The sequence below is a fragment of the Suillus fuscotomentosus genome, assembly GCF_016647785.1.
Source record: "Suillus fuscotomentosus strain FC203 chromosome Unknown F5891scaffold_22, whole genome shotgun sequence".
NCBI classification, from domain to species: domain Eukaryota; kingdom Fungi; phylum Basidiomycota; class Agaricomycetes; order Boletales; family Suillaceae; genus Suillus; species Suillus fuscotomentosus.
Genome location: NW_024539534.1, coordinates 653,212 through 668,897, shown reverse-complemented (window position 1 = coordinate 668,897; position 15,686 = coordinate 653,212). Strand labels below are relative to the sequence as shown.

The 15,686-nt window shown below is 46.6% G+C and overlaps 4 protein-coding genes across 4 annotated transcripts; 1 reads left to right on the top strand and 3 right to left on the bottom strand.

Moving 5' to 3' along the window:
- Positions 1-1,010: 1,010 nt before the first annotated feature.
- On the bottom strand, positions 1,011-3,508 carry F5891DRAFT_1172690 (cytochrome P450; the record flags this gene model as incomplete). The annotated part of the gene is made up of 12 exons (XM_041365602.1): positions 2,829-3,508; positions 2,736-2,779; positions 2,599-2,680; positions 2,475-2,545; positions 2,407-2,421; positions 2,050-2,357; positions 1,937-1,995; positions 1,849-1,888; positions 1,785-1,795; positions 1,557-1,733; positions 1,212-1,505; positions 1,011-1,163 (listed from the first exon to the last, which is right to left on the bottom strand). Exons 1-12 carry the CDS (start codon positions 3,216-3,218, stop codon positions 1,011-1,013), a joined length of 1,644 nt encoding a protein of 547 aa, XP_041227032.1. The 5' UTR covers positions 3,219-3,508.
- A 5,353-nt stretch (positions 3,509-8,861) lies between these two features.
- Positions 8,862-9,382, top strand: F5891DRAFT_1277777 (uncharacterized protein; the record flags this gene model as incomplete). Its single annotated transcript, XM_041370282.1, has 3 exons — positions 8,862-8,873; positions 8,922-8,936; positions 8,987-9,382. 3 exons carry the CDS (start codon positions 8,862-8,864, stop codon positions 9,143-9,145), a joined length of 186 nt encoding a protein of 61 aa, XP_041227031.1. The 3' UTR covers positions 9,146-9,382.
- A 722-nt stretch (positions 9,383-10,104) lies between these two features.
- F5891DRAFT_1223172 (uncharacterized protein) lies at positions 10,105-13,221 on the bottom strand (the record flags this gene model as incomplete). The annotated part of the gene is made up of 11 exons (XM_041369459.1): positions 10,105-10,266; positions 10,444-10,708; positions 10,949-11,212; positions 11,270-11,564; positions 11,598-11,736; positions 11,796-11,930; positions 12,050-12,394; positions 12,520-12,632; positions 12,714-12,830; positions 12,883-12,960; positions 13,023-13,221. 11 exons carry the CDS (start codon positions 13,219-13,221, stop codon positions 10,105-10,107), a joined length of 2,112 nt encoding a protein of 703 aa, XP_041227030.1.
- Positions 13,222-13,726: 505 nt separating this feature from the next.
- F5891DRAFT_1029583 (uncharacterized protein) lies at positions 13,727-14,643 on the bottom strand. Its single transcript, XM_041361542.1, has 4 exons — positions 14,586-14,643; positions 14,518-14,533; positions 14,294-14,488; positions 13,727-14,223 (listed from the first exon to the last, which is right to left on the bottom strand). Exons 1-4 carry the CDS (start codon positions 14,636-14,638, stop codon positions 14,065-14,067), a joined length of 423 nt encoding a protein of 140 aa, XP_041227029.1. The 5' UTR covers positions 14,639-14,643; the 3' UTR covers positions 13,727-14,064.
- Between the last annotated feature and the right edge of the window lie 1,043 nt (positions 14,644-15,686).

Genomic DNA, 15,686 nt, shown 5'->3' with positions numbered 1-15,686 from the left:
GTCTTGCCGATGTTGCTGCTTGCCGCGATGAAGATGTGAGTAACTTGTCATCACTCCCCTTTCACATCATTGAAAACAGTCTGCAGAGATACGGTATTGTCCCTGAGTCCGATGCGGAAGCGGCTGCAGCTATGCTACGCACGGGTGACGATGTGCCCGGCGATTCAACACAACCTGGTCAACCTGCAGGGGTGGTTCAAGTGTCTCAAGGACTGTCTGCACAAATACAAGCCTCGACAAGCGGGCCAGAAGGAATCGTATATGAAGGAGTAAGCTGCTGCGGATTTTTCTTTGGTCGTGTTCGTGATTCCAACTCACGTCGACCATGAATTCGTTTGCCGAGACGCTCTGTCATTCAATGACTTATTTATTTTTGTTCGTTGTATATGGGTTATCTGGGCTATCTCATATCCAGATCTGCGCCCTCCTGTCCATACATGCGGTATTATATTTGCCTACTGGCTGCATGCTATCATAAGATCCGCAGGTCGTCCCGCTACCTAATCAACTGACTCATTGTGCAGGGATGCACTATGAATCACGTTTGAAAGGAGCCACACAGGCCTGGGATGCTATCTTGGTATCGCAGTGCCATCTTAACTCGATAAAAATCTGGGACCCAGAATTTATAAGCCATTGCTCAAACTTCACTTTGTAAATGTGCTCAATCAACCTCGCCCATACACCCCGCAACTAGTACCACACCCAACCAGCCGATGCCAAAAGCATACATCGGAAGAAGACGAGCAAATCGACCAGAATGTCGATGCCATAATGAATTTATCAGTTTTTGTGTCCACTACTTATCATTTCAAATGCATGGACATCAATGTTCTGGGAATACTCCGCTTGGCAACAAAAAGGATAGCAAAGATAGCGCATACAAAGCTATATAGTGTCCATATTACAATACCAATCGCACATACTTCTTCTGATTTGACTACAGATCAAGGGTTTTGGTCGCGGATGAGTGGGGGAAAATATAGTAAAATCTGGTGCAGTGCAACCAATCATTCATACCGACGGATTCTCAAAGGCACTCCAGTACCATCTTCTCCAACAACCCGTGGACGAGGTAAAATCCCCCTCGCAACTTCGACTGGGGTATCTGGTCCATCCCGCATCTCAAACACGAAGTTCTTCACCAGAACCGATAAAACCGTCTGTATCACAGTGAATAACGTCCAAAGTTACTGATTCGCATCACTCACTTTGAACTCCATGATCGCAAAATCTTTTCCAAGGCACGTCCTCGGGCCATCAATAAATGTCAGCAGATGCCTATGACCTTGGACTTCTTTGGCCTTCCCACCGATGCCGTCTTCAGTCAGCCAACGGTCAGGCTTGAATTCCTTTGCGTGAGGTCCCCAGATGGTCGAAGAGCGATTGATTGCCCCGATTGGTATCGTGATCAATGTCCCTTTCGCTATAGATATACTATCTGTCATGTTGCCAGACATCGTGCGCACAGGTACGCTCAAGGGAATAACGTCATCTGCTGCTGCCTGTGGACTTAAAGTTGTCGTGTCTATTCACATGTAGACATACACACTCACAAGACGAGTGGATTCTGGCACTGGAGGATGAAGTCGTAGGGTTTCATGCACAACCGCATCCAGGTAGGGGAGGTTGGCCTTTAATTGATCATATGTCGGATCAGGGCCAAAGGCAAGCAGTTCCCCTCTGAGCCTGGTTTGAACATCGGGGTGTCGTGATAGCTCGATCAGCGCCCACTGATCAATGCATGAATGAAGTGCGCAGAAGTAATTATGCAGTAAACTTACCGTAAGACTGGCTGTAGACGAAGAGTCAGCAAGTGTGATAGCAACGGACAAGAAACTGACTCACTGGATGTCGTCTCATAACCCGCGAGAAGTAGGACCTTCATCTGAGGGATGTGAGTTCGTAAATCATGACTGTGATACATCGTCTTCACCTGAGCCACTACTTCCTCCTCCGACATATACAACTCGGCATCTTGACCTTCGGATTTAACTGATCGCCGCATTAATTAGTAAGAGACTACGATGAATCTCTCAAACAGCGTACTCAACAATCCGATAACAGAACTTTCCTGGCCTCTCTCGCCTATGTTGACATCCTTTTCCCGGCGGCTGCGAATCAACAATTCGTTAGATATTTGTCCCATGGTGATGCTCAGTTTCTTGAACAGATTCCGCCGCTCAGTGGGGATCTTGAGAATGATAGGAAATACTGATGCGAGTAGGATAAAAATTTCGTTCGCTGCTGAAGGTTTGTTGCTTCCAAATGCATCAAACACTTCGGTCACGCTGACGCGCTTTCCATCGAGCGAGCCAAAATCATGGGAGAAACCAGCAATGCCAATCGTGTCCAAACTGATGTTCCGTCAGTTCAAGGCGTCAATGACAAAATATTTTCGCGTACGATATATGATTCATCCTTTGAGTCGTTTCGATTAGGAACGACACTTGCAAGTCAGAAAAGCTACGCACCAGTTCTGGACCTCAATTACAGCGTCACCATCTTTGCTCGATTCAAGGACAGTATCCCATTTTCCTTTGGCCTGTAAGGTATCAAGTTCACAGATGCTGCATTTCCCGCATCGCAAATCCTTACCTTGTATGCTGAGTCATAAAACACCGATGTGAGCTTCCGAATGGCTGCATTACTGAATGCTGGCGTGAGGGCCTTCCGCTGCCTAATTCGCGGGTGGTAGGTAAGTCGCTCGCGCAAGGACAAGAACTGAACAGTACCTTTTGTGGGTTTCGCCCTGAGCCCATAGTAGCCCTTTGCCAACCTGACAGGAGATATGAAACAAACGAGGTAAGATGATGATGTTAACATACTGATGCCTTCAGAAGCGCCAACGAAAGGGGCGTCTGCACATATGTCCGAGTCTCGCGGGCGTAGAAATGTGCAATAGCTCTTGGGTCACACAGCACGACTCTAGTCTGCCCGAGGACGCTCGGAATCATATACACTACCCCATATTCCGTTGCCCAACGTTCATAGATTGCACCACTATCTTGAGATATGGCGAGGTCGCGCGAAACGCCATATAGGAGGCTGGTACGAGGCGGACCCAGCAGTTGAGTCGTCTTCACTCTCCAGCGAAGCATCCTTAGGACTTTGACAAAAGCCCATAATGTAGCAAATGAACAAGCAACGTGAAATGCGCCACCCGAACGTACGGTTGTCCAGAGACTTGATGGAGAGGGGATGGTAAATAAGTTCATCGTTATGTTTGGTTCGAAGTGGGATCTATTGGGAGATCATTTATAGGTTGGCATTTCTACGGATGCTGAGAACGGCGTGGGCTACGAAGTTGAACGGCTTGTACAGGCACAGGACTATGCCCAACTGCGCTCGGAGCCGGCGCCGTTGTTTTTCGTCAGCAGGATTATTTATAGAAGCCGAAACCTGTGTATGACCTGTGAGCACTACTTGGACCTGAGTACCTGAATGGGCGGGAGTGAATGATAGAACACCGTCGTGATGGTGCAAATATCAAGCGGAATCCTATTCAGACTTGAAGCTTGAATTAAGCTTGAATGTACGTGATGCTACTATGTGCCGCCGCAAGGACTAGCACGCACTTATTCGTGCCGCAGGGGCGTAGCTATTTTGACGCGGTCCTGCCGCGGTCGCGACGCGGCGTGACGCGGGATGTGCTATGGTTGACGCGGCACTGATAGTAGGTCTTGGCGCGGCATAGAGTGTGGATGTTGATGTTAGTACAGAGACTGCGAAGATGTTTGGGAGAACTTGTCGTGGTATGAGTGGTGCTTCACCCAGCCTAAACGAGGCTTTTAACATGCCATGGTTGGGGCCTTGTGAGCACGATCATGGACTTATCGTTTGCAGCCGAAATGCTGTGACTCTGAAGAGAACCTGTCGTTGTTAACGCTCTTGATGTCAAAAAATCAAAATTTCACTGTTGGCTGAAGCTTGAAGTTCAGACGTCTCCATGCCAGCGTGATGGGGGCTGAAGTCATGGAACACCAACACCTAGAAAGCATCAATCAATAAGCATAGCATGGGCATTATGCGATGAAACATCCCCACACTATTGATAACTCTTGATGTCTTCAGCGGATCCTTGTATTATCATCAAGGGAAAGTTCTAGGACTATATAATATCAGCACAAACACAAAAAAGGTGGAGCTCGTATATCTAGATAAGCGATGGGACCGTTCTTCTTTGAGGAAATGTTCTCGGACGACTATGCAAGTCCTGCAACGAGTACAGATCTTAATTGGCTGAACGCCTCGGGACAGCGAACGCGCACAGTGAACGTGACAGTATCTTGACTCTGGGGTGAATTTATATTCAGTTCTGTGCCAGACTCCGACAATGGCATCAGGCAGGGACACATCATTATTTAAAGTAGATTCAGCGCATTCGACATCACATGGTCATCAAAGTCACCTCAGAAGCACCCGGAAAGCGGAAGAACGAAGGTGATGTATTTGTAGCTCCTCGATGATACTTGTGTAATCTGCAATGTCACGCCTCAAGAAGGCGCTTGGAGACACATAATACCTAGATGAGGACGGGTTCTCCATACTGCAAAATAGCAATTAGAATGGCACGACGGAAGTGTGGCGTTCGGATGGGAACTCACATACAGAAGAGTCGACGGACACGTTGTAAGGAGAAGTTGCACAGACCCGATATATCAAAACTTCCACGCATGAAAGAGGGAGAGTCGATGGAGGCAAATATTGTGAGGAGACGTTGCACAGGCCCGACGAGTTGGAGCTTCCCAGTAAGCGAGTCATATTTGACACAACCACTTGGAAAGCACCAACTAACCGGCAGAGTTCCGTGGGTATGCGGGGAGTAAAAGGATTATGCTGATCGTAGAAAATTTGATATTGATCCACCAAATATTAGGCCGATCACCACGAACGAATTTGGCCATCCATGTGCATGGACCATGTTTCGTGGTGGGATGCTCATGATAAGCAGAAACGGGGGGCAGGTGGATCGTTGAGTCAGCAGTGTGCGAGGCGCCGCTTCAAAAATCAAAATAGCCACTACTAGCTAGTTGGCTTCGAGCTTCTGCTAATCGCAAGTGCCAACAATCCCATGTCTTATCCTTTCTCCGAGTATAGTCCCAGCGCTAACAAGAACAAGTATAAAATCAACGCGATTGAATTAAAAAGGTGGCCGTTCCCTTCCTCACTTCCACTTGCAATTGCCTTTCCAATTCCTTTCTGCCCACGACACTATAAACGACTCTACTAAGTGTCGTAACTTGCTCGGATCCCAAGTGAACGCGAACTTTGAGAATTGAGCAGCCCTTTTGAGTCCCATTAGTAACTAAGTGGCCACTTATACAGGCAGGATATATCACCTTGCAGTATGTCGCGTATGGAAAGCAAGAGTGATCAGCTCGAACAACAACGATCAGCTTTGATAAAAAAGGCAATTGTTTGGCTTTCCCCCTGCCAGACCCCCGACCACACCTGAGTGCGACATTCATTACCTGACCGACAGCAGTGTATGTAGTAGATTTTTTTCGTGCCTTACAAATTTGTCAAAGTGATGGCTGAATTTCTTGTGCCTTACAATGTTGCGAAGGTGAACAATTGTCTTAGTCCAAGCCTGGCTTGGTGTGACCTACTAATACTCTCTACTCTACTCATGGCTGATGCCAGTCTTCGACGAGCAAATCAACATAAGCCCTGCCGTTAGTTTTGGGTACATATTTATCTTCAAGTCACCGACTAATATATAGTACCAATAGCGCCAGCTCAAGACATTCAAGAATATGCAGTGTTTTATTTTAATATTGGGATGAATGATGTGAAAATTGTGCACCACCTCCAGGATCACTATGATGATGAGAAGTATGGGCTGAGGTAGGTTCATTACTGAGTACTAGACGAAGCAAACTCACAAGTTACTACATCAATGTGGTCAGTTTCCGGCGGATGCGTAATGCATGGGGCTGGAAACGAGGCAGACAGCAGAAACATACCCTGGAGTCCATTGAGCAGCATGTCATGGAAATTCGCCAGCGCTTTCCTCACAGAGGAGCTGAATCAATCCGCAGGAACCTTCGAGAGCAATTTGGTTTTCATGTACCTTGGTATCTTTTTTATTTTTTTCTGATAGCACTAGTACCTGACAAATTGCAAAAGACCACTGATCGTGAGGCTGCTCAAAATTGTTGAACCCACTGCTGTCCAAGCCCGACGTCGTGGCCGCCTGAGGCATAGACGCTTTTGGTGTGCAGGTGTCAATGATGTGTGGACACAAGACCAGCACGACAAATGGCAACGCTTTGGCTTATTCCTGCATGTCAGCCTTGATCTGTTTACAGGCTGGATTAACTGGCTCAAAATCTGGTGGACAAACAAGAATCCTCGTCTTGTTGCTCGATACTATATTGATGCTTGTAGAGATCTCGGCGGTATGTAACATTCAACTTCTATTAGTATATATCTAGTCTGACAGCCACTATTCATGAGCTAGCAGTTCCTTTGATCATCCAAAGTGACCCCGGATCTGAGAACTTCTCTGTTGCCAATGCACAGACCATGATGCGTCACCGCCTTGATCCTAATCTCAATGGCACACTGCAGCACCGTTGGATGCGGAAGCACCAAAACATCAAGCCCGAGATCTTGTGGTCAGTCCTACGCAAAGACTTTGCACCTGGCTTCGAAAATATATTAGAAGAGGGCGTTGTAAAGGGCTTGTATGATTCTCACAATACATTGCAAAAGTACGTTGACTGGCACTTCACCCTCAGATGCTTATACTAATAATTCATCATTCAGCTATATTTTCCATTGGCTCGCAATTCCCTGGCTCCAGGCTGAGCTGGATGCATGGGTCCATTTCAGGAACTACAATCCTCCCCACAGGGACAAACACAAAATTCTCCCCCATGGCATTCCTGCCACCATTCGTGCAAAGCCCCATCAATTCAACTCACTTGATTTCAAGGTACGTTAAAATGGTTTGCGAATGACTATGTACTTGATGAGTGCGCATCATTTTCAAGGTTCCTGTACCTGGTGACCTCCTTGACGAGGTAGAAGGAATTTATGCACCTCCCGATCATCCTGTATTTGAGCTCGTGCCACCGATGTTCGAGAGGCATGCGCAGAATCTCTATGCTTCACTCGGCAAGCCTCGTGTCTCATCTGAATCATTCTGGGATGTATACCAGCTTATGCGACAACAGTTCGAGGCTCTTGAAGATGATCATGATTTGACAGTGGAGCTTTCACAGCCATTCCACCTCGAAGATGGCCAGGTTTCACTGATTCCGGACCTACAAGATCTACCTCACAACACCAGCTTGTTGGGACCCGCAGGATACCTCTACATGGGAGGCATATTCAACCCACCGACTCATGCTCTTCATGGAGTTTGTGACTGGGAACCACAAGGAGAGAAACACGATAATGAGGATGGACCTGAGTATGTGGAGTTCACTGATTCTGATTCTGACGGAGACCAGGAAGAGGGCACAAATAGCTAATATTCCACCATGCTATTATGGGTAATACTACAGAAAGCTCTATTTGTACAAAACCTATCAAACTGAGATCATCCATCCGACATAAGCGACCTTGCGTGACGTTACGACAACGAGGAGACCGGGTAAACCAAGGACGATAGCAAGCAGTACGAGAGGGATGGTAGTGTTGGCACCGCCGGGCCAGGTGAAATTGACGTGGCCCTGCCGCACCTGCCGCGGTCGTGACGTGCCTGTGACGCGGCACTGTAACAAATTCCTATGTACAGATCATGTTTACACAACTTCATATCGCATTCCAAACACTTTGAATCATCGTTAATGATCAACATATGAGTGTCTGCCTGCGTACAGGCTCTATAGTGCTGTATTCACCTCTCACTAAATTTACAGTGCTTGTCCTCTGCGTTCATACTACTAGTATGCATCTTGCACGTCAGTCCTATATTGTTGCATTACCTCTAATTCGTTCATCTATGTTGGTTTTCAGATGCAGTGTCAAATGTTGTCTCACTGCGTCAAGCTTCAACCTTACCCTGCTAAGTTTGATCCACTCTCTATACCCTGCACCAACACATCGAGCCCCAACCATGGCATGTCAGAAGCCTCGTTTAGGCCGCGTCAAGCACTACTCACACCACGACAAGTTCTCCCAAATATCTTCGCAGTCTCTGTACTAATATCAACATCTACACTCTATGCCGTGTCAAGGCCTACTACAGTGCCGCGTCAACCATAGCACATACCGTCAGTTGCCGCATCACATGCGCGTCAGTGCCGCGTCAAACAAGTTGTGCCGCGTCAAACCTCCTCCATGCCGCGTCAGTGCCGCGTCACAGGCGCATCACGCCGCGTCAAACCCTGTCACTGCCGCATCAAACCCTGTCACTGCTGCGTCAAACCTCGTCACTGCCGCGTCACCCGCGCGTCACGCTGCATCAAACTTCATTCATGCCGCATCAGACCTCACCACCTCCATATGCCACGTCAAACCTCACCACCTCAACTGTCACACTGTCCGTATAACTTAGGTATATTTTACTTTACATCTGTCATAATAATTGATATTCTAACAGTGTTCCTTTTCATCCTGACAGAATTAGATGTCGTACACTGTAATTGTCCATAGGCAGTAATAAATTTATTTTACTAAGCATTCTTTCATTGTCTCGCTCGAGAAACAACCCTTATTATCGCGCTTTTGTGAATCATATCATGGCCTTTGTGAGTTCTTTAAAATACGGAGTAAACTTGTTATAATCATCTTTTAGCAATTAATCAAACATATATTCGACTTTTTCTATCCCAATGAGACAGAGAATCAAAATGATCCAGATCGGCCGGGTCCGCTGCTGAGTTTTGGGGACCTCATACCCTGCTATGACCGTTCAGGTGCGTCATCCAACATATTCTCCTTGTGAACTCGGATTTGACAAATAGACCACCAACCCGCAAGTAAGTTTAAACAACTGTGCCTCTCACATAAACTGACATCCGTGACTCAGGAGCAGCAGGAAAGCCACAACAAAGAAGAAAATGACTCCACTTTACACACGTTATTCAGTGATAACTCTGATGCTACATCTTTGGAGTCTGCAGACGAGCTATCCGAAGCTGTAGTTCCTTCTCTGCTGGCCGAAGAATGTCCGCCCGTTAAACGTTGATGTGCTCCACAGGCTCGAAGGGTCCAGAGAGGGAGGAAAAGAAAATAGTCATTGACTTATGTATACCTAGTTGTACATGGCTCTGAGGCAAGTAAAATAACAAAAGAATGGTCGTGAACTCATCCAACTTGATCTGGAAGTTGAATGTAGAATATAGGAATGGCGCGTCAGTGGCCGCATCAAGGATCGTTAGTGCCGCGTCAAGGCTCGTCAGTGCCGCGTTACATGCGCGTCACGTGACCATGTTGCAATCGGCGCGTAGTAGGAAGGAAGGGCGATGTGTACGCCTGAGCTTGCGTGCACGATGCAGGAGGAGGACTCGAGAGTGTGTGAAAGCACGGTAGGTCTCGAAGCTGCCGCTTGTGCCGTTCTTGAACTTGATTTTGCGTTAATCGGCTGAATGCATTGAAGTGAGATAATACGCACAGATACCGGGTTGAATGCAATCCGCTGAAGAGAGTTCAAGATCGTGTGAAGTATCGTGCGGCCGTGAAAGAAGTTGTCCTCAGGGCCGGGAAGGAGATGCCGAGACAAGTTGCGCCAGCGCACGCAGGAGGAGGACTCGAGAGCGTGTCAGATGATAGACTATGGAAGTTTAGGACTGTCACATACCAGCATGCATGACACCATGCGAGTCAACGAATCCGGGAACACCTGATCGTCATAGGACAATTGTCCTAGAGACACATGCATGAAGGTATGAATAAGACCGAGGACAGGGACAAAAACAAAAATGTAGTTAAAGTGCTTCGCCAGTTCAGGGTTCAGAGCAACTCTGGATGCCCTGGCCGGGTCTGCATTTACACTGGGATCAGCACAGGGTTCGAAGCAACTTTGGACTGCCCTGGCCAGCCCAGGTAAAAAGAGAAAGTGCGGGCAGAATGAGTACTCACTTCCATGAAGTGTCTTCTTTTGTTTGGGGAGATTGATTAATTCCCACAGGTTCGGAAACTTCCACCTCAGCCTGGCCAACGGTTCGCCCTGAGCAACTTGTGCCGATCAGACTTGAGTTCGATGTGGAGCATCATAAGATGCGCGAGACCTGTGTATGGAATCTGAAGATCTGAATGGTACCGGTAAGCCTCTTGTCTAGAGTAGCTTTCGTTGACGTCATTTAGATCCTGTCATCACTCCCGAGCATTTTGCGCAACGCTCATCGAGGATTATGCGCTACCCCAGAGTTATCACGGCATCATCACGCCACGTTGACGGCAACTGGAGACCTAGTGCGTTGTTTTTGTATTGCCGTCATTTATCTACTGACTACTGCTATCCTTGCTCTGACCTCCTGCACTCACTTCGTGGGTTCCTAGATCCATACTTTGTGCGCCAAAGTCATCATACCCGCTACCATCACTATCTGAGTCAGCTTTAGCGAAGAGATAATCTGGGCCCAAGTGAGGAGGTGATGCGGGAGGGGGTAAGGGTTTATTGTAGGCCATCTGCAAGTTTGCGCATGTTGTTACGAGTCTCTCAAGTTGAAAAAATTTACAAAATTCATTGCATGCATGCTTCTCCTCGAACAAAGCAAAGGCGTCTGTCAAGTTGCCATCTGCAAATAAGCTGCCGGAAAGATCACTAGTAAAAATTGTCAATAACACACGTGAGATCCAGTAGCAAACACAAACTGATGGCGAAGTGATGATTTGAGGATCAGTCAAAAGGGTTGCTCCTCCTGAAACAAACTTAGATCAGATAAAGTGAAGAGGAGACCCCACGAAAATGAACAAACCCTGAAAATCAGCAACATATGCAAGTTTTTTTGTTTTGATATACTGGACATGTTGCGCAAATGATAGATACCTGGCAATGTTGCTTGATTTGTTGTCGAGATTGAGTATTGGGGAAGGTGAGTCGTTGGAGATATATTTGGTGAAGCTGCCTTCCATGGACTCGTCAATATACTCCTCAACGAGATAGGTTTTGGTGATGCCTGCATCTTCGATGCTGGCAAGAGCAACATGGACAAAGCGAATGTCAGGAATGTGAAATGGTGGGGCACTGCGTGTGGAAAGCTCAGCGATGACAAATTGTTGGACATGGTCCATTAAAGCACTGGCCCATATGCTGCACTTTATCTCGGGTTGCAATAGCTGTGATTGTCATGGATCGGCATAAGGGAACCTCTTGGACTTGTCATTTCGGTAGTAACATTGTTTGAGACAGATACGTGTTGAGTTGGAGCTTAAGGGCCCCAGAATGGCTTTATCGAGGAAACTGAATTGGGCAGCCTTGAATGCGCCATATTTTGGCTTGCCTTGTGGATTAAAAAAAAGTGTCGCCTGCGTCGGAGCAATGGTACTGATGATGTCGGAGGTGTTGGGATCAAGGATGAGAGATGATAATGAAAGGCGTGGAACAATGCGCAGCACTGCAGTAAATGGACGCAGAGTAACTGCAACATTTTCCACAATAAGTACTACAGGGTGTAGAAAGTTAGGCTATCACTTACGGAAAGGATCTGGAAGTGATTTTCCACTGATTGTGTTTCCTTGTGCTTGAAGTGCACGACGAAGTTCACCTGCATCTGGAGAGATGGTTGCCGTGTTTGAAGTTCGAAGCTTCTGGGGAGGGGTTGCTGGAGGAGACGGCTAGTTGTATAATCTTGTTGAGTATGGTTAAGTATACAAAGATCCTAAATATAACTCACTGAGGACAATTTGTGCTTTGTCTGCTGGAACTGTTTGGTACAATTTTGGATGAGGGTGCCATTTGAAGATGAGGACCCAATTGCTGACTGTGATGAGACAAGCCGATGAAGGCCACCCACAGTTGTCTTGTCAACCTGAGAATGATTAGGTTGTGGGTCTATTACTGATAGCATGGTATCAGACGTTCCCTGGTGTAAAAACAGTGGGTTAGTAGGGATGATTTGAAGACTCGGAGTGACTGGTGCACATGGACCTTGGACTCAGTACCTTCCTCAACTCTTTCACGCCTTTTCTCTGCCTCCTGAAACTTTTCGAGCGGGATCAGGAGATGGACTTCGATACCCTTGCCAGCATGGAACTGTTGCTTGCCACATTTTGTCTTGATAAAGTGGAAGGAAATTGCATTGGTGTCTTCACCTGCTGGACGGGGGAGAATCTCCTCGAAATTATTGGCTAAGCGCAGACGAGCCTCTTCAAAAGAGAATGCGAGACCATGAGACCATTTGAGGAACAAAGGAAGCAAGGTGAGGTAGACGGAGACTTTGAGATCTTTGGCACCAATGCGATAAGGCACATGGCTGATTGACTCAACGATATCCTGTGATAGATGTGCTTATTGTTAGCCTTACTTGAACTTGAACTAACAGTAAAGGTACAAACAGATATCTGAGCAGGCTTCTTAGCGCGCGGCATCATCACAGCCAGATATGCCTTAACACATACTACTTCAGGAACACTCATTGAGCATGCCAATTTTGCAAGTGATGTCCACATTTCTTCATAGACTTTGTGAGCCTCTTGATAGCCTGGCTGGAGTGACAATGTTTGAAGTAGGTCTGAGTAGACAACAGTTTGGGTATCCCGCCCATAAATAGAGATCTTAGGTCCAGAAGTGATTGGACAACGAATGTTTGAACCTGCCAAGCGGGGACCTGGAATAGATCCAGGAGGGAGTGTGCTGGAATTTCCTGCCTGTGGGCTAGCTATGTGCTGCTGAACTACAAGTCCAAGTGCACGAACAGGGAGATTTGATTCTAAGGAGTCATCGTGTCAATACTACTAAAGGAAGTCACTATTCACACTCACTACCACGCTGAGCCTCTGCAATTCGTTTATGGACCACAGCACCATCATATGCTGAATGGAGTTGATGCTGCACCGGCACTGCAAAATTCACAAGTACATAAACTAGTACTAGGGACACAAATTCTAAGTCTAACACTCACATGAATCAGTGATCCACCTAGTTGTTGTTTTCAAGCGTTGGTAGCGACTGCAGCCCTCACAAAGCCATTTCCCCTGTTTTTGTGGATCCATGTGTTCAATATATGTCACTGCAATGACAGTACCAGCAGGGCCACTGAAACACTTTGCATACTCGCAATAATGTTGATCAGCTTCTGTAGTGAAATTAGCAGCATACATGATGCACACACTTGCAAGTCCAACTCAGAAGGAGCCACCAAGTCAGAGTTAGAACCGTGAATTGCACTAATTTTTTCTTCATTATTCACTTGATGCCACTTAAATGAGAACGCACAATTTTCTGACACAGTTGATATATCATAAAAACTTCTTGTTCAACCATGTCTCGAGCTCACTAAGGCTCCTCAGTGAGATTTGACCTCATGGTAAGTAACTATACATCTACACACCGATTATCGGGCTAGTACTACATAAACTTTGAGGGGGAGGATCCTTTTGTTCAGCAAACAGCTGTGTGACGAAGTCAAATGAAATGATCGCTATTTCAGATGTAATCAAGAACTTGACATATCTACATGTTCCAATGTCATGCGTCATACATTGTTAATTTGATGTGTTAGTTCAGATATATACATATTATATGTTATTTGAAGCTGCCGGTGATTGGGGGTCTGGTGCCAAACAAATGTGTTTGACGAGCTGATCACTCTTGCTTTCCATAGTCGCGTTCTGTATTTGCCTCTAGTAGCACTAACGGTGATCCAGTGAACATTGGCCAACCAGCCTGAGACGCTTGGATACTATCACGTGTGGTTCACCATTATTCGCGTGTCAAGCCTTGTCCCCGCTGTATCGAGCCTCATTCATGTCATATCCATTCCCTCTCATACCTCAGCAAAACTGCATAAAGCTTTGGCTATGCCACGTCATTTTCACTCGATGATATGCCAAGGCCGCGTCAAACCACACGGAGACAGGAAGAGTAGGCGATATTATCGGGAATTAATATTGTAGGCTAGTCGGGTACGCTGCTAATAGCTCTGACGTGGCATCTTTGCCTCATCACAACCGCGTCACTGGTGAATCATGACAAAGGCAGAACTCCGTGGCAGCCGGAATCGCTACACCCACGAAATGACTAGAAGGGATAGGTTCTCCCGAGTCCCACAGTATCGTCCGCTGGGCATAACCATTTTGCCAAACCTTGTTGATGATATAAAAGTGAGTCATCTTCCTACTGTCACCAGCGTCCACCCATCTCAGACTCAAAGAGATCATTCGAGTACCTCAGCAGATCATACCACCCTAAACAGACAATGCGTTTCTTCTTCCCCGCCATTATTATTGCGTTGACAGCATCTATAATGTCTGTTACAGCAAGGCGAGTCCCAGCCTGTAGTCCTGAAGGCGAGAGGTGCAACACGGCTAGCGACTGTTGCAATAAAAATGCGGACTGCGTTGTTACGTGCGCGGTGCCCAACCAGAACATTCCGGGCTGAGAACAAGCCGACTTGCACGTAGCGACAAACTGGTGAGTACTTTTACATTTGTATTGGTGCTGTTGTTAATATAGCAATATGCAGAACGCTGCTGAATGAGAAATGAGCAGAGGCAGTACTGGGTGGAAGGAGTACATGATATGAGTGTATGAGGGAGGTATTTGCGTACTGTCTGGTCTGGGATAAATAGAGCACCATGGGTCGGACCGGCCAGCTATAACTCAAATGCTTGTTAGCTAAAAGACGCGCAATTTGATTATATCAAAAGTCTACTCGACAGGGTATGCAATCATTCATACCATTTTTACCTGTGATTTAGCCGGTCCATTTAGCCATCCAATACGTCGAGGATTAATTTTGGGCCCATATTTCTCGATCTGGATGCATTATTCCACCTATGGAGCTTGATGTCCAGATCACGTTGAGTTGTGCACAATTAGCATCAACTCTGGCCGATGCATATACCAATCCTAGTAGGTTCTCTTTATATTCGGTACTTACGCCCTGACTAAACAGCAACAGTTGAGCTGAACTTCGACTCTTTATTCACGAATACGTGCGAGAAGTCATGTTGACCACAACAGTGGCCATTGCGTATATGCACATTATGGTTGCTAGTGTGCTAACATCGGGACCCGGTGGATGATCGTTCGATCATGATAAGAACTATCCACCTGATACGGTCATAAAATTATCATTTACACCCGAAATACTGTGAGCACGGTCATGGACTTATCGTTTGCAGCTGAAATGCTGTAACTCTGAAGAGACTTTATTCACGAATACGTGCAAGAAGTCATGTTGACCACGACAGTGGCCATTGCGTATATGCACATTGTGGTTGCTAGTGTGCTGACATCGGGACCCTGTGGATGATCGTTCAATTATGATAAGGACTATCCACCTGATACGGTCATAAAATTATCATTTACACCCGAAATACTGTGAGCACGGTCATGGACTTATCGTTTGCAGCCGAAATGCTGTGAGTATTTGAACCTGTCAGATGAATTAGCGTCACCTTATCAGTGTATCCAACACATAAACTGGCACCACTCATCTTGCTATCCTGCGACCAAGTAAGAGATAGCAAACAACCCGGTGAGAATCGATTTGAACTACTCCACCCACAATTGATCACGAACCGTGTCAGAGCGAGACTTGATACACCGGGAACCTTACCGG

What these genes read in the sequence shown, in the direction of transcription:
- F5891DRAFT_1029583 (XM_041361542.1), bottom strand. Translation starts at nt 14,638, where the DNA reads ATGTACTCCTTCCACCCAGTACTGCCTCTGCTCATTTCTCATTCAGCA. An exon ending in GTTTAGGGTGGTATGATCTG is followed by an intron (nt 14,224 to 14,293) that starts CTGAGGTACTCG and finishes AAGATGACTCAC; the next exon opens with TTTTATATCATCAACAAGGT.